General features: G+C 47.0%; 6 protein-coding genes across 6 annotated transcripts; 3 read left to right on the top strand and 3 right to left on the bottom strand.

The window, feature by feature from the left end:
* The first annotated feature begins 52 nt into the window (after positions 1–52).
* On the top strand, positions 53–3,226 carry PHATRDRAFT_30585 (predicted protein). Its single transcript, XM_002184542.1, has one exon. It carries the CDS (start codon positions 301–303, stop codon positions 3,127–3,129), a length of 2,829 nt encoding a protein of 942 aa, XP_002184578.1. The 5' UTR covers positions 53–300; the 3' UTR covers positions 3,130–3,226.
* PHATRDRAFT_49755 (predicted protein) lies at positions 3,194–4,360 on the bottom strand. The gene has a single exon (XM_002184465.1). The coding sequence runs from the start codon at positions 4,338–4,340 to the stop codon at positions 3,234–3,236; it is 1,107 nt and encodes a 368-aa protein (XP_002184501.1). The 5' UTR covers positions 4,341–4,360; the 3' UTR covers positions 3,194–3,233.
* Positions 4,361–5,059: 699 nt separating this feature from the next.
* On the bottom strand, positions 5,060–6,250 carry PHATRDRAFT_55100 (peptidase). Its single transcript, XM_002184464.1, has one exon. The coding sequence runs from the start codon at positions 6,107–6,109 to the stop codon at positions 5,252–5,254; it is 858 nt and encodes a 285-aa protein (XP_002184500.1). The 5' UTR covers positions 6,110–6,250; the 3' UTR covers positions 5,060–5,251.
* Positions 6,251–9,005: 2,755 nt separating this feature from the next.
* On the top strand, positions 9,006–11,156 carry PHATRDRAFT_55097 (predicted protein). The gene is made up of 3 exons (XM_002184541.1): positions 9,006–9,939; positions 10,023–10,706; positions 10,787–11,156. The coding sequence occupies exons 1-3, from the start codon at positions 9,441–9,443 to the stop codon at positions 10,966–10,968; spliced, it is 1,365 nt and encodes a 454-aa protein (XP_002184577.1). The 5' UTR covers positions 9,006–9,440; the 3' UTR covers positions 10,969–11,156.
* PHATRDRAFT_55096 (predicted protein) lies at positions 11,151–12,379 on the bottom strand. Its single transcript, XM_002184463.1, has one exon. It carries the CDS (start codon positions 12,097–12,099, stop codon positions 11,248–11,250), a length of 852 nt encoding a protein of 283 aa, XP_002184499.1. The 5' UTR covers positions 12,100–12,379; the 3' UTR covers positions 11,151–11,247.
* A 276-nt stretch (positions 12,380–12,655) lies between these two features.
* On the top strand, positions 12,656–14,234 carry PHATRDRAFT_49751 (predicted protein; the record flags this gene model as incomplete). The annotated part of the gene is made up of 1 exon (XM_002184540.1): positions 12,656–14,234. One exon carries the CDS (start codon positions 12,656–12,658, stop codon positions 14,009–14,011), a length of 1,356 nt encoding a protein of 451 aa, XP_002184576.1. The 3' UTR covers positions 14,012–14,234.
* Between the last annotated feature and the right edge of the window lie 2,098 nt (positions 14,235–16,332).

Below are 16,332 nucleotides of genomic sequence, written 5' to 3'. Positions count from 1 at the left end.
CGGTTGTACCGTTCTCGCGCGGCTGACTTGGATATTGTATTTGGATCATCCAATTCGTCCGGGGTCGCCTGGGGCGAAGAAGATGATCACAACGAGGAGCTTGGACTACACGATCAGGTGCAGACTAGCCACCAAGCCAAGGTACAGGAGCTGCTGAAGGAATCAGATGACGAGTTTAAACAACAACGCAAAATACGAAAATGGGGAAAATTTGCCAACGTAACTAAACGCGAAGACCTGCAGGATGTCTTACAGGAGGAGCGCAACGCAATTGATCGAGAAAATGCGCTGAAGGCATTCATGGCCCGTTCGAGCGGGATTGAGCTGCAAGTCTTGGATCCACGGGATGAAATGGCAAGCGGAGTGCCGTCCGTCTGGGATGAAACTGGAAACGTGCAGATCACCGGTGGCTCGGTGAAATCATGGTTTGCCGAAGTGGACGAGGATCTCGAGTCTGAGTGGCAAGCCCTCATGGGCGCTGGCGGTGCTGCTGGTGACGTGGCGGTAGAAAAGACATCTGGTGAATTGGTCGCGAGGGACAAACTAGCGGGTATACGAGTAGGAAGTGCGGGCGGCTGGACGTTGGAAGTCTTTCCGGGCGATTTTGTTGTTCACCGCAAATACGGTATCGGTCGATTCGAGACGACGTGCTTGCGGCCAAAAACGAAGCTCAACGAAGAAGAACGACTAGCGCAAGAAGAAAGAAGGGCTGAAATTCTCACTACCGAATTACGCAAGCGCAAGCGGGTAACACCCGACGAAATTCAAGAAATACGTGCAAGATTTGGCACGGAAGAAGATACGGACCCACTATCCAATCCACAAACTACTGTCTTGGAGATTACGTATGCAGACGCCGTCGTGCATGTACCTGTCGATCGCGCATACCGTCTCAGTCGGTATCGCGCTGGGGATGCCGTGGTCAAACCCAAACTTTCCCGTGTCAAAGGTGAAGCATGGAGCAAGGCGAAACAAAAGGTGGAGGAAAATACCTTACAGCTGGCACAGGATGTGCTGGCACTCTACGCAACCCGTGAAACACTCCAAAGACAACCCTTTGATCCATCAGTGGAAGACGTTGTCCAAGAATTTAGCAAGTCGTTCCTGTATGAACCGACGACGGACCAAAAGAAGTGTTTCGAAGAAATTGAAAACGACATGGTTTGGCGAAGTCGTCCAATGGATCGTTTAATTTGTGGTGACGTTGGCTTCGGAAAGACGGAAGTGGCTATTCGTGCTTTATTCCGGTCCATTATCAACGGTCGCCAAGCGGCCTTGCTAGCACCTACTGGAGTCTTGGCTGCCCAGCACTACAAAAATATTGTCAAGCGCATGGGACCCGGCACAGAGTACAATATAAACATTGCCTTGTTGCGAGGGGGGATGGGTAAACAGACCAAGGCTGGAAGAGAATTGCGTGGAGAGATTGAAGGAGGCAAGACACAGCTTATCGTGGGAACCCATGCACTCTTGTCCAACGAAATGAAGTTTAAGAACTTGGGTTTGCTGGTAGTCGACGAAGAGCAACGGTTTGGTGTCAAGCAAAAAGAACGCCTCAAGTTAATCTGTGATGGAATCGATGTTTTGACGTTGTCTGCTACCCCAATTCCTCGTACTTTGCAAATGAGTTTGAGTGGAATTCGCGATACATCGACAATTCGGTCGCCACCGCCGATGCGAAAACCCACAGTCACGCACGTGCAGGATTTTAGTGAAGATATTGTAAAGACTGCCATCTCGACAGAACTGGCGCGTGGAGGACAATGCTATTACGTAGTTCCTCGTATTTCTATGCTTGATGAAGCCGAGCAAACGATCCAAAGCCTGTTCCCAGGAATACGCATCATTCAAGCGCACGGCCGAATGCAACGCAACGGCGCGGAGGAAAACGTCGCCGAATTCGCCGAAGGCAACTACGATGTTTTGCTCGCTACGACGGTCATTGAAAACGGTGTTGACATTCCTTCCGTCAACACAATTGTCGTGCAAAACAGTCAAGCTTTTGGAATGAGCACCCTGTATCAGTTACGTGGTCGTGTTGGTCGTTCTGACAAGCAAGCCTTCGCGTACTTTTTGTACCGCGAAGAATCTATCACGGAACAAGCAGCTATGCGTTTGCAGGCAATAGGGGAACTTTCAGAACTTGGCTCCGGATTCGACGTGGCGAATCGAGATTTGGAAATTCGTGGAGCCGGAAGTTTACTGGGAACGGAACAGAGTGGTATGGCGGCCAAAGTCGGTTTTGATTTGTACATGCGCATGTTGAAAAAGAGCATACGCAAGCTCAGGGGTCTCGACTTGCCTCTAGTACCACGTACTAACATTCTATTTCCGACAGATGGATCGCCCAGTACCTTTAGCTTGCCAATGTCTTTCATAGAGCGTCAAAGCGAACGTCGCAGTGAAGAAACCAAGGCTCGTCTGGCCGAAAGCACTTCAGCGTTGGTCACCTTGACCAATGAGTGGAAATCTAAATACGGGTCGCTCCCCTCCACCCTGCAAAACCAGCTCAAGACTTTACATCTGCACGCTTGTACTCGTAGGTTGGGAATTGATCTCGTCGGTCTGGTGGATGTTTTTGGCAATGGGAAGCGCATCGATTGTATTCTGCGTTCACCGGGTCTTCGCCCGCGGCACTGGGCCACGATTGTCCCAATGCTGGCCAAGGGTATTGCCCCCAAGGGTTTAGACGTTGTATTTCCTGCTCGTTTCACGGTCACAGGTGAAGAAGTAGAAGTGAGAGGTGGCCGAAAGATGAATCTATTAGAACTCGTCAAGGAAGAGACTTTCAACGAAGAGTTGGAAGAGGAGGATTGGGACGCCATGGACGAAGAAGAGGTCGAGGCAATGAAGGACATTAGTTCGGCCGTAAACGTTTTGGATATGGACGAGGTTGATCTGGAGCAGTATCCACGTTTTGTGGTGAGGGATTTTCAGGATGCCGACAAGGCCGTTGACCGCCTTTTGAAATTGCTACTGCCGGTTGCCAAGATCGTATATGAGAAACAAGAAGACCAAGCGGAAGCCGCTCGCATGGCCGCAGAGCTTCGTGACAAACAAGAGCTTTTACGCCAACGAAAGAAAACGAACGAAAAGCGAGAAGCCCAGCGTCTGGGTTACCAGTATTAATTGCCCGGCAGTCGAGTTTCCACTCGTTACCACTCGTAAGAGTTAAACGCTCTGTACAACTGTAGCTAACATAACACGTAAATTTAGTTGTTGGTCTCTCTGAATTATCTTGTCGACCAAGACTCATCAGAAGCCAGGAGTTTGACAAAGACGCCTGCGGGTCGTTTTCGGAATTGCACTTCGCCCTGGTCGACCATCCAGTCAATCAGAAGCTTCGTGTCGATTGGGCTATACTCTTGTTGCAAAGCTTGTACGGAACGTTCCTGGAACGAGCTCTGCTTGAGCTGCAAAAGCAGTTTTCTGCGGGCTGCCTCCCAAGCGTTCAAAACGAGACCCCAAGATGGCAGCCACAATTGAAAAACGCCGGACGAATGCGACGCCATGAGCACTTGCATCTGCTGCAATTGCTTAAGAATGGACTCCAGGGGCTCGCTGCATTCCACGGAACTGTTACGGTACAGTTCTTCTAGCTGTATTATTGGAATGCAGAGCCCGGTACATTTGGGGAGAATGCTGAGAAACCATTCGGTGGCAGCGGCATTACCCGGGTACCGGTGGTGCGCATCCCACACGGCGCGAACGTAATCGTTCGTTTCCAGCAAGATGGTCAGCGGATGGGAGGATTGCGTAGTGGAGGAAAGTCTCCGCAATTTATTCGCCCGTAGTAGTTGCGGCAATTCTGTACTAACTTGCAAAGACGGTACTGTACCTCCGACTGATGGGAAATGGTTGTTCGCATCCTTTATCAGAATATAGAGCTGGCATTCGAGAATTCCGTGTATATAATGCGGTGCTCGTTGCTGTGCTTGTCTTCCAGGCGCTTGCGTAAGAGGTATCGCAATCGTTTGGGATCTACTGCCGTTCTTTAGGCTCTGAATTGCCAAGAGAGTATCGGACACGCAGGCAACATCCGGGAAGACGGAATCGTCGTTCTCTCGGAACAAATCGTTGGTATCGATCTCGGATCTGTGCACCGATGTCAGTACAGGTTTCCGTATTTCTGAAACTTTCCGACCAATGGAAGGTAAGCCGTGGTTGCTGCTGATCACCAATTGTCCCGAGCGCTTACGGGAAGCTACTGAAGGCGAGCTGGAACGTTTGTGTTCCAACTTGTGCACGCCTTTCTTGTGTGGTCGTCGAATGAATACCTGGAGCGCCTTCTTAGGACTCTGGGTGGATGATTTGTCAGTCTCCTCATCATCAATTGTCATTCTACGTCTCCGATGACCTTGTAAGTTCTCCGGAGTCCCATTATGGAGAAAGGCAGATTAGCCTCCTCCATTCTTTGCTTGTCGTCGATGTTTGTGGGGGTTTTCTCCAGGGCTGTAAGAACCGGTTGCCGGACGGTCCGAAAATCGAAGCAAAACAGTGTCAGACAGTGAGAGTTTGGAGCCTAAACAATTTGTCGGCATTGGCTACCCCGCCTGAAGAAATATAAAGGACCTCGTTAAGTGTAAGATTGTGTAGTTGGATTCATTCATTCTGGCAAACTCATCGGTGGCTCTCATGGACGACTCCGCCAGCATAGGTGTGTGACCTGATAACATATGAAACAATCACAGTCAACTGACTGTTGCTGGTGATAGATTGTTAATCGCGTGAGCATTTTGGTAAGGAGTGTAAATAAGTTCCAGCGCGAACTGACACTGAAATATTTTAGAATAATCTAGCTAGCCCTACGAAAAAAAAATCTCTCCATGCTAGGTTGCTTTCCTACCTGCGTTAATTTTCGGCACCGTTTCGTCCAACACTGATTCCGCTATCCTTAGGGTTTCTTCTTGTACAATTTCACGGTCAAGGTGCTACGGTCGATCGGTAGTGGCGATTCCTTTTTCAACTTACCATTGACTTAGAGCAGTCGTCTTCGTCGTGACCCTCGCAACCGTCTACTGAAATGCGTTTGTGATTGGCAGCGCATATTGATATAAAGGCTTGCGAATTCACCTCTCGAGACTCCAATCGTGAAGAACTGCATCTTGAAATGGCCCAACGGCCGCATTGATCGCGAGCGCAACGCAGCAAAGGCCAGTGGCTTCATGAAACGGCAGCGCGGCGTGCATAGCACAAGCTTGTTACGCATTATTGTAAAAGAATGATTGCAATTCCTGCCGTGTGTGCCAATCTAAAATTGTCGGTAGCGGGAGGAAATAAGGGCCTCTTTGCGCATAATGCTTGTGTAACTCTTGTTCACGTCTAAAGAAAATCCGGACAATAAGCTTGAGCGAGCAGCCTCACTTAATTTGGCGGTCGCCCTAGAATGGGACAGAACGAATCGGTACAAGCACGTACATCGTTGCCGAAGGCAAATGGTCCCTTTAGTCTCGTTTTCAACTTGTCGACCAGCATGAGATGAAGCCTCCGATGTCCCGACCTTAATCAAGGCCGAGCCATCTTCGGTGTCTACTCGTTCGGCCATAATAGCAATGTAGCGGCCCGAGCTATCCAGAAGCGCTGCTAAATTTTGCTCTGATATCTTGCAGCGGATGCCGTTCACTGAGCGCACACGGTCACCGATTCGCAATACTGAATCCGTTACCAGACCTTTGTCCGCCAAATCCAAGATTTCCGGATACTCGTGGTTGTTGCAGCTGCTTTGTAGACCCACCAGAGCATCCCGAAACGGCCTTTCGATCAACGCGTGCACTGCATGTGGATTTCCGTAATGGCAAACGCCCATCAGAACAAGTCGTCCGTTCTGGCGACCATTTTTAGTTTGTGGGTCGAGCAGCTGAGAAACATCACAGTGACTTAATGTTCGCAAAAGTGCGCCGTTGATGCGTGTGACTTCGTCACCAATGCTGACTGACGCGAGAGCGTGCCATGATGTAGGATCGTCACCGGAGAGACCTACCACAAACACACGCCCAGTGGTACTTCGACGCAGCCCTAGTCCCAGTCGGTTCGCATTTCCAGGACGCCGAAACAGCGTTACACTCCAATTTTGTGGTCGCTGTTTCTTCAAAATATCGTTTCCCGCCATTGAGGCGTTGGCTTTATCAGATAGGAACCAATTGTCGTGAGCACTTCGAACAATGCAATCGATTACTATGTTGTTGTTGGTGACGTGGAACGAAAACAGAGTTCTCACGATTCAAAAACAAACAATGAGAACATCATCTCCCTGATGGAGTCGAGGTATTAGCGATGTTGCTAGTTACTGGTGAAACAAAAACAGAGTCTTCACGATTCAAAAACATAGAAAGGGAACATCACCTTCCACGTGGTATTTGCGACTTCGCTTCAGACAGCAGCTCTTCATCGCGATATGATGTTGACTTGCTGCAAAAAAGAGAATAATTGACCTAAAATAATAAATGAAATCGTCGACTGGAAAACTTGTCGCTGTGACGACATCAAACATAGTACCAGAAAATCCCACTTTACATTAATCGAGAATTCCTGTTTCTTGGAGTACATAGGTAGTGGCTCTGCTCCTCTCTAGAGCCAGCTAGTTAGACGTTTACAGCCAAGGCACTAATGGTAGGATGGGATGATGTAGAGTCCAACTGCCTCCGGTCATTTTAGAATACTGCACCGAAACGATAGGGTTAGGGTTTTTTGGTTACCACACTTTTAGTATTTGTTCGTCAAAAGTCAATTTTCACAATGAGGAAGCGTTTTACAGTTAATTTCCAAAGAAGTGCTTCACAGAAAGGCGCGGATCCTTCAGTATTTCCCGGATGCCCATGAACCCCAGTATGCCTGTGAACTTTCAATATTCTTTGTACATTTTGTTCCACACACCGGAAATCTCAGTCAATCGCGTTTTTATAATATGACATGGATTTGTCTTGAGCTTTTCAAAGATGCCTTGATCTTGTACTGCTCCATGGTGCTGTTCATCTAAAAATGAGATTACAATTAATTGTTAAACAACAAATCCCGCAAAAATTTCAGTGTTTTCCGGAGTTTTGCCTGACGTCACAACATTTTTACAATTAGTGGCTTTGCCCAACCAAAATTGGATTAACCCTATGTCTTGGCAGATCTTCAGGCCTCTTTAAAAATGGTGAATGCCAAGTTTTCCATAAAAAAAGCTGTTTATGGCCAATTGTGGCTTTAATTCATGACTAACTGTAAATTTGGCACTGGACATGTTAAATATGTATAAGCGTTTTTCTAAATAGATGGACCAGCTTGTACACTACTCTCAATTGCAATACTTTGTATTGCATAGCATGAAGGATGCCTTCAAACAAGCAATCAGTGGTGGCTGCACAGAACTCATCCTTATACCATTTCAATGCTGAGAAAAGTGCCTCCACTGTGCTTGTCCCAGGAAACACAATTGCTATCTCTCCTACATATGTGTGCAACAATGGGAATATTTCTTTGACATGCTCCCACCCATCTTCAAAAGAATCATTTTCAGGGCAATAGTCAATGATACTTTGCAAAGGTAGATTGTTGTTGTATGCCATCATAAGCTCACAAACTGATCTTCCAATTCCTCTAACATGGTTGCATCAAAAATTGCAGATAAGCGGACCTCATGTATACTAACCAGCTCCATGCATGTGTACCAAAGAGTAAGGAAGAACAGAGGGAATCTTGTTGGTAGAAGCATTGTTGCTGTTTTGTTCAAACTCAACCTCCTTCAACGGCTCCACCAAGCTGGCTACACCTTTTACTAAAGAAGTGCATACTAATACAATTGTCTCCTCCTTCATGTCAAGCAGCTTTGAATGCACAAATCTCCCCAAATCTTGAAAGTAATTATGCAGCACTATTGTGCACCCATTTTCCAGCTCATGCTTGCTTTGAAATGGTGACTTTTGCTACCCCATAGTGTTGGTGTTGTGGATATTTCCTTGACCTGTTGTTTTGTTATCTTGTTGTCCTGTTGTTGCTGCCTTTTTGTTGTGTTGTTGTCTTATTCTTACCTTATCTTGTTCTCAAGGTGTGTTGTTCAGGTTGTTGTGTCTTCACATTGTTGTAACATTGCTGTCATGTTGTCTTGTCTTCTCATGGTTTTGCAGTCTAGGTCTATTGTCAATTGATGTGTTATCACCTCAAATACAGGGTATGGGCAATCTGTTGTGGGTTATTATAATGATTAGCATATGGCAGATTTAGGCTTACAAATTTGGCGCCAACTAAAAATGCCACATTTTAAGAGGCCTGCAAATCTTTCATCATGAACAAACTTGGTTGCCAAACCAATTGTCAACAAAGGTATTTCAATCCCAGTTTTTGTGAGGAATTAACTTCCTGTGGCCCATGATCCCTACTACCTACTTGTTGTGGAGTTTCAAAAGCATTGGGTTTGGCATGCAAATGAAGTGTTGTTGACAGTATAACAATCCTATCCAAATTTCGTCTTGAAGCACAGAGCCCAAGTGATGAAATCCCCGAATGACTGTGAACTAACCCGGCTATATCCGAACATTTTTGTTGAAAGATATCTGGGAAAGACGTTAGTTGCTATATCGCTTGAGTTTAGAGAACAGGACTGTTCTTTCTCATGTTTGATAAAGAAGTGCTCAGAAAGAACATGTAATACATTTCAAAGCGGGAATATAAGCCGACTATATACATATATGTCAGCGACATTTCCGATCTTCGGAAAGCTACATTCTCGGTTGCCAATAATTAGGTATCTACCCCAGTTACAAATTCCACTGACCATTGACCTGGTGTCCCGAGACTTACAAATATCAAGGTCGAGTTCCTCGATGAACTGACAGTGACAGTGATGATGTCAGCGATCCCGCTTTCACTTGACTGTTAAAGAAAAATACCGGTAATGCTTTATTTTTATATAGAGTTACCATAAAACGCTTTCTCTTTCACCGGAACGTTGAAAAGCTTGAATGTTCACCTGCACGCTTGTCGGATTTCGGTGAATCGCTGCTAGGGCCATATTTCCTTAACAACGCTCACCAGAACCTGGAGCTCTCACCAATAATGCTTTCAGATAGACAACTTTACTGTTAAGGCTACGTACTGCCCGGTCCGGTCCGGTTGCGAATTCCTATACGTGCCGAGAACACAACTCTAGTAGTAGGGCCATTTTTCCTAGACAGCTTTCACAAGAAACTGGAGCTCTCACCAATGCTGCTTTCGGATAAATAACTTCACTGTTAAGGCTATTTACCGCCCATTCCGATTGCGAATTCCCTATACGTGCCTCAAACCGTGGATCTTTTGAAGGTGCAGATGCCAGTTCACTGTTAGCGTGTATGATTTGGTTCGCTGTTAACGCAAGCAGTTTCTATACCAGTGGTCGGTGAAGTTTTCTTGTTTGCAAACCACTTTTCACTTCTTGACACACTTTCCGCATCCAAACTTTTGAGCTGTCGACCAAGATCATGAAATCTCTCAGCCTTGTCGCTATCTTGGCCGCAGGAGTATTCGTCCCCGGCTACGACGCGCTCAAGCCTTCAAAGTGTGGCGGAAAGCTTACGAGTCCTTGCCTCAGTGCATCCGATACAAGGTACGATGCAAACTTTCCCAAATCAATCACTCTGCAAAATCCGGCATGGAAGCAATTCGAGGGCTTGTGGAAGACGACCTCAATCAATTTCCAAGGAAACGGAATCGTGGCGCAGCCTCAACCACATATTCCTGCATTGAAATACGCGACTCTTCCGTACACTCTGAATGAGGTTGTAACCTTCTACAATCATACCATTGTCGGATCGAGAATGTCGCTTTATGCATATTTTTTCTATTCCCCGGCCCCAGAATCATTCTGCAACCAAACATTCAATCCGCCTTTCGAAAATGTTATTGGGTCAGGAGTTTGCGGTGTGAATGGATTTACCACTGCCGTTGCCCAGTTTGGGACAAGTACCCACGAAAATCAAGGTGAGCAAAAACAGTATGCAAGCTTTGGGTTCCCTGGCGCTACAAGTCCCTCTCACATGTCCCATATTTAACTTGCTGATCAGGCGACGTTGATTTTTTTCGTCTTCGGACTTCTGCTGCTCTCGGTCCGGTCACAATTGATTTCGATTCAGGACTATTCACTTGGATTGATTCCAACTCTTTGCTTGCAACGAATACACTTGATGGCCTTTTCAGTCAAAGCAATCCATACACCTTCCTTGACAACAGCTCAGCCTTTGTCAACTTCAATGTAATTGATCTTGTAAGGAGGACTAGAGACACCAATGCCCTTGCTCAGATGACTCGAATGGAGGAGAGTGAGTGGCTCGCGGCTATCGAGGAAGCGTACCAAGATGTCAACATTGCAGCTGCAGACAAAATCCCTGTTCCCTTCCAGACTTCTTCTTCGGATCCAGAATGGTATCCAACAGAAGATGAATGGTGCGGTGGAGTTGGTAACGACCCAGAGTGCACTGTATCCCCATATCAAGAACCAGATGCCAAGTTAAAATCTAGTGCTTTGGTAGGGTTCGTTATCCTTGGCCTCGCTGTGTTCTGCATTCCTTTGTATGCACTATACCGATACCGAATTGGCCAACAGGAACGCCGCATCAAGGACAAATTCATTCGAGGTATTGCCAAAAACATGTCCATTGCTCCTAGCGCTGGGGCGATATCCCGCGACAAATTGGTGGAAGAATTCCAGCGCATTGATAAAGACAAGGGCGGGACCATTGAGAAAGCCGGTAAGTCACGGATAATGAACAACTTTGACGATATTCCCTGTGACAAAAGTAGGATGCAACTTACCCAGTACTCTCTACAGAACTCAAGGACTGGATAGACGAGGGGAAGTTGGGAACAATTTCAGACGCTGATTTTAATGCATTGTGGAGTGCTTTGGATAGGGACGGTTCCGGTAATATTGATTTCATGGAGTTCTGCACTTTCCTCAGTGGTTGCAGCGAGGCGTTCGACAATGTTTACGACGAGCAGCAGAAAATGTGAGTTTCCTCTCTTAGGGAGGGACGCCTTCTCTTGTCAACTTTTATCAATGGTGAATCAAAGGACCATCAACTCTAGGTCTTCATTAGGAGGGTAAAACGAAGAAGAGCAATTTATGTATGAGTGAACATGGAAGGATGTCAAAAAAACCTAATTTAAAGTCTGTAATAACGAAATTGAGAACTAGTAGTAAATGTTGCTCTTAAATGAAGCGAGGAAGTGCCGATCTGTATCTAATCCAAAATGTATGGTACCTACAAATCCTCGATTATACTGCTACAGTTACACCATGTATCCCCGTGGCTTGACTGCACGAAAGTCAGAATATTTGGAACGACCGCTCAATCCAGGACGGTATCGCTCGGCGGGTTCCAGTTGCCGACAAATCACTGTTGTTTCAGCTTTCGCAAAGTCTTCGAACTCGTCCTGGCCGGCTCGACTATTGTGCCGGGCTACCAAAACAGTCACGTATCGAGGGGCGACGTCGTCGATATACCCGTCCAATTGCGTTGTACCGTCCCGGCAGGGCATGCCGTTGACTTCGAGAACGATATCGTCTTTCTGCAAAACAGAATTTTGCCAGATACTGTCGTATGGTAAGAACGATATTCCTGAACGACCCAGGGCGTTGGGCTGGATTTCGAGGCCACCAAGTGGGCCCGACCATGTTGCCCCTGCTGCGGTGGGGTGTTCCACCATGGCTTCGGCCAATCGGGGATCGCCATTCGGACAAACTGTTACGATGGTGACGCGCCCCGCCAAACGCCGGAGTCGCGCGACTTGTACGGGTTCGATGTACCCCAGTTTTTGGCTGCGAATTGCTACCACTTGGTCGCCAATGGAGATGGGTGAATGCAGGAGCACGCCGGAGAGGCTCACGATGCGCATATGGCCTTGTGCAGACCGGCGCAGGCGAATGCCCACGTGGTCGAATTCGCTCTTCACAAAGGTAACACTGCAGTACTTGGGACGACCGAGGGAAGTGCTATCGTTGTTGTTAATATTTCCGGTGCTGCTGTTGGTAGGGCTCATTTTGAAAGAGAAAACAATAATGGTATTTGTGTTGGTACGTCCATAGGTTGTGCGAACGATGGAATTACAATTTGTGAGAATCAGGTCAAGCACGAAGAACATTGCCTAGGAAATCCACGAGTTTCCGAAGGAACAATTTACAATGCGAACCAGACTGTTCGCCTGGCAAGACTAAAAATGGAAGATCCAAGTTTGCGAACTTCTGTCAAGTGTTCTGTAGGGAATGAGTAGGTTCCCTCACTCTGAGCCCTCCCCTCTCCGGTTCCCGTCTTTATATTCAGGTTTGTTCATCGAGACTTTCAACATGTTATAAGTCAGTCATCGTCGCCGCCATCGTCATAAAGTTTGCATGTTGGATTGCATGCGTCAATCATGTTCGTCGGATTGATAGGAAATGTGTCCACGCCATTGCCTTTTCTTACATCGAGTCTCGACGAATTTCTTCAACGAACTTATGTCGCATCTGACATAGGTCAGATAGAATTGTTCTATCATATTCTTGTTTTTATAATAGACCTGACACATAATAGATGGATTTCTCGCAAGGATTTTCTTTCGCCTTCCACTGCACAGTGCGCCCAACGGACTGCGATTCCTTGTTCGTCAATTTCCATGCGACCCTCGTCTCGTGAATGCGTGATCTCATCCCAACCTACCTATGCTGTTGTTTACATCCCGGAGACTGAGCCTACGCTCAGCGCAGCAACTTCCAGGGATGCTGGCGATGGCAAATCCCGGGTACCCTAGCAACAATACCTCCAATTCCCAGGATGACAGGGCCATCGAAACTTGTCATCCGGGAACGCTTCGTCCGTCGCGACGCACGAGGATCGAATCTTGGACAACGGTTCGAAGGAACTACCACGTCTCGGCAAGTCGAAGCTTTCTGCTTCCCTTGTTAGCGCTCGTTCCCGTTGCGGTGCCCGCCGTCTATTTTGGTCGAAAGTACTTGCGAGCGCAACAGTTACGACGAGAAAGGGTTGAGGATCAGCAATGGCACGTCTTGCAAGAGCAGCGCAAAGCAGACCAGACAAGCGGAAAGGAGTACAACAACATCGTGCTGGACTTGGGAACAACCGACTTGAAAACTGTCGCATTCAATAACCCTACCGTGCAGAGTGATTTCCAGCCGGACGCATTGTGGGCTCTTCAAAGCAGCACCACCACCAACGCCACCACCAATAGCCTTAATTCGAAGGCACTCTTTCGTCTCGTACGGCATTACTTGCAAAAGTCCATGCAGCAACCAGTCGACTCACGCCGAGACCACGTTCGTGTGGTGCTGACGGTACCACCCAAGCCAGAAACTGCTGAGCGTTATCGTCACGTATTGCAGGATTCACTCCCGTCGGATTCCTCCGTGGTATGGCTTCCGGAACCGGTAGCGGCCATTTGGGGTGCGCAAGTCCTCCATCTCTTGCCCATCCCACATGATCCTCGAACGCTTGTGATTGACATTGGGGGACGAACGTCAACCGTGTCGCTTGTGGAAAAAGATCACGTCGTAGCAGCCACAGTCTTGCCCAATATTGGTGGACAGGTCTTGATTGACGCCTACCAACGGAACGAGCCGCATAGTACGTGGAAAGAGGCACAGCAGGCTGTCTTGGATTGCGAGGTAGCAGCCCATCTATACAGCGATGTGGAAGCTACTGTTCTACAGGAAGCGCTTCCGAAATTGTACCGAGGAGTTCATTTGTCGGACCAGCTGCCCAAACCAACCACTCTGGAAACTCTCTGGGAGTCTGCTGTTGCCCATTTGCTGGAAACTTTAGAAAGCTCCTCATCATTGCGCTTCACTACCGTCGTGGTTGTAGGTGGGGCCTCCAACAATGAGACGTATCAACATTCCCTCCAAGCAGCCGTCACGAAGACAGTAGCTCCGCAAAGTGTCGACTGGATATTGCCTTCCAAAACGGATCGATCTCAACTCGTTACTCTCGGGGCCAGGTCCATGATGGCCTCCTGTGACTATTCATTTGACAAGGGTCTGTGCCCAAAATCCAATGTGTGAGAAGAAACAACTCACCTGTCAGCAACGGGACTATAGTAAGAAAGGTTGCGTTATCAAACAGCGCTGTAGTCTCCGGACAGACCCAGAAGAGCAGCTTCGTTCGGCTCGAGCGGGCAACAAATGGGATCTGGGAGCTCCTGTCACGACATTTGTGCCAGCTCTTTATTGAGGATTTGAGATAGTCATTAACAGCATGTTACCAAGGAAAGCGATTTATGCTGAAGAAATAAAGTAGCTTTACACCATGACAGCAACAGCGGCAGGTTATGCTCCCACGAAAACAGAGGAAGGCAGTCAGTTAGCACTTAGCCAAGTCATGCATACCCGGCATTTTATTTTATATTTTATCGATAGATGAAAGTACAGAGGCCGCCCTAACCAAAACCCTTCAGTGCGTAGGATAGCACATAAAAGACTAGACAACTGTATTTGGTACTCCAGTCAGTGGGCTTCTCGGCTTGAATTAATGTAAGTTGGCAAGTCTGCAGATGTTTCAACAAAGTATATCAAAATTGACAGTGAGACTGCTCTGCCGTTGATTTTCACTTGAAACTCGGATGGGAAGTATTGCTTTCAGAAATCACTGGTAGAACCGGCAATACACTTTGCAACGCAAACGAGCAGTCGAGTCCGGTCGGTCAGCTTCGTGACTTGTTGAAATACGCGAATCTGAGATTGGTTTCCTCACCAGTTTGTGTCGCCCGTTCATCTTGAGATGCTGCTTCTTTTGGAATCCAGTTCAATAAATGTCAGTGCCCAGGAAGAACCAGTAAACTTCTCAAAAGAACACTTGTAAATAATGTACAGGTACTGCTACAATCTTTGCATATGTATTCTGGTCAACTAGAATACCGGAGCAGATTTCCAAAAACGCAAAAAAAATCAGAAGGTCCGGATTCCCTCCTCTAGGTATATTTATAAAAAAGAGTAGGGAAATCAGGATCGAAATGCGGAGAATCCTTGACATGAGAAGGTTCTAGAAATCCTGGCATGTATACGCCACTACTAGCACCGAGCGTATGACACCCGCGTTTTCGGGACAAATTATACCAGAACATATTTTGTCGAATCCTGCTTTCACGTAAAAGAGAACATATCTGGAACAGTTATGAATTCCATCTTCTCTAGTGTCTCAAGAACTGACAGTGAACCATCCGTCGGTGTTGATGCAAGTCCATGTCACTGTAGCAAAAAGAAAAGAGACTACAGCGTGCCCGTGGTGGTGAATTCGACGCCTATCCTCATAATTTACAGTTACAGTTAGCTCGGCTTGCACACAAATTTTCCGGACCAGCTGATCGCGTGAAAAAAAGTATTATGAACGCTCTCCTTTTTGCCATCTTTGCCGCAGCAGTCGTCATGCCCAGCTCGGACGCACTCAAATGCGGCGGCCCACTAACTAGTCCTTGCTTAGGCGAGACAGATAAACGCTACGATCCCAATATTCCCTCGTCAATCATAGAGCAAGACCCAACTTGGAAGCAATATGAGGGCTTTTGGAAGATCTCTGTCAAAAACTACAATACGGATGGCACACCGGCTAAACCTAAACCGCATATTCCTGGAATTAATCAAGATTTACCTTATACTGTAAGTGAAGGGGTCAGCTTCTTCAACCATACCATCATCGGTTCAAGAATCTGGCGCCACTTGCCAGTATGGAACAAGCGTTGTTTTAGCAGTAGTATTGCACCACTTACTAGGGCGTTTACGACAATCTAACGTTCGAGTGCATTCAATCGCTAGATTATAGTTTACATTGCGCATATAATCTATACTGTTTCCTGCTTGCCGGAAACCATACTAAATCCGTGGGACTTGACGTATGAAAACGAATGTGGTGAGATCCAATGTTAGAATTGGAGTTCTTGCCAATCTCACGTAATTCTGTGTAGAGAGATTTGTTCTATCCCTTTTGAAATGTAAATGCTGCTTTCGTGAACCCCTTTTGATTCAGGCTCCTTTCACATATTGACCTTGACTAATGTACCGCGACACTTGGGTTTCTTGGTTAGGTTCATCCGTCGCTTGGGTCATAAGGAAGAGTTGTCCACGTATGACGAAACATGAATTCGTATACATATGAAAAGTCTCTCCACTTCTGTCACCTAAATTTGTTAATAAGTAACACTCCCTCTCGACGGTGAAAGCGTATATCAAGAACCTGCAAGGGACCAACCCATGACCGCTTCGCAATGTTTGTGGAACAAAGTAGACTCGCTCATCTTGGTAAGAAAGTCCGCGACTTGGTTTTCGGATGTGACGTGCTGGATTAGGATGTCTCCGTTATCCACGTACTGTCGAAAGTGATGATACTTGAC

Source organism: Phaeodactylum tricornutum, chromosome 24 (assembly GCF_000150955.2).
Source record: "Phaeodactylum tricornutum CCAP 1055/1 chromosome 24, whole genome shotgun sequence".
In the NCBI taxonomy this organism is placed as follows: domain Eukaryota; phylum Bacillariophyta; class Bacillariophyceae; order Surirellales; family Neidiaceae; genus Phaeodactylum; species Phaeodactylum tricornutum.
The sequence above is the reverse complement of the archived record's forward strand: the minus strand, read 5'-3'. Positions and strand labels throughout refer to the sequence as shown.

Bases quoted from the DNA above. Each gene is read 5' to 3' on its own strand.
- PHATRDRAFT_55096 (XM_002184463.1), bottom strand. From the start codon at position 12,099: ATGTTCTTCGTGCTTGACCTGATTCTCACAAATTGTAATTCCATCGTT.
- PHATRDRAFT_49755 (XM_002184465.1), bottom strand. From the start codon at position 4,340: ATGACAATTGATGATGAGGAGACTGACAAATCATCCACCCAGAGTCCT.
- PHATRDRAFT_30585 (XM_002184542.1), top strand. From the start codon at position 301: ATGGCCCGTTCGAGCGGGATTGAGCTGCAAGTCTTGGATCCACGGGAT.
- PHATRDRAFT_55097 (XM_002184541.1), top strand. From the start codon at position 9,441: ATGAAATCTCTCAGCCTTGTCGCTATCTTGGCCGCAGGAGTATTCGTC. The intron at 9,940-10,022 runs GTGAGCAAAAAC...CTTGCTGATCAG, and splicing joins AAGTACCCACGAAAATCAAG to GCGACGTTGATTTTTTTCGT. The intron at 10,707-10,786 runs GTAAGTCACGGA...TACTCTCTACAG, and splicing joins CGGGACCATTGAGAAAGCCG to AACTCAAGGACTGGATAGAC.
- PHATRDRAFT_55100 (XM_002184464.1), bottom strand. From the start codon at position 6,109: ATGGCGGGAAACGATATTTTGAAGAAACAGCGACCACAAAATTGGAGT.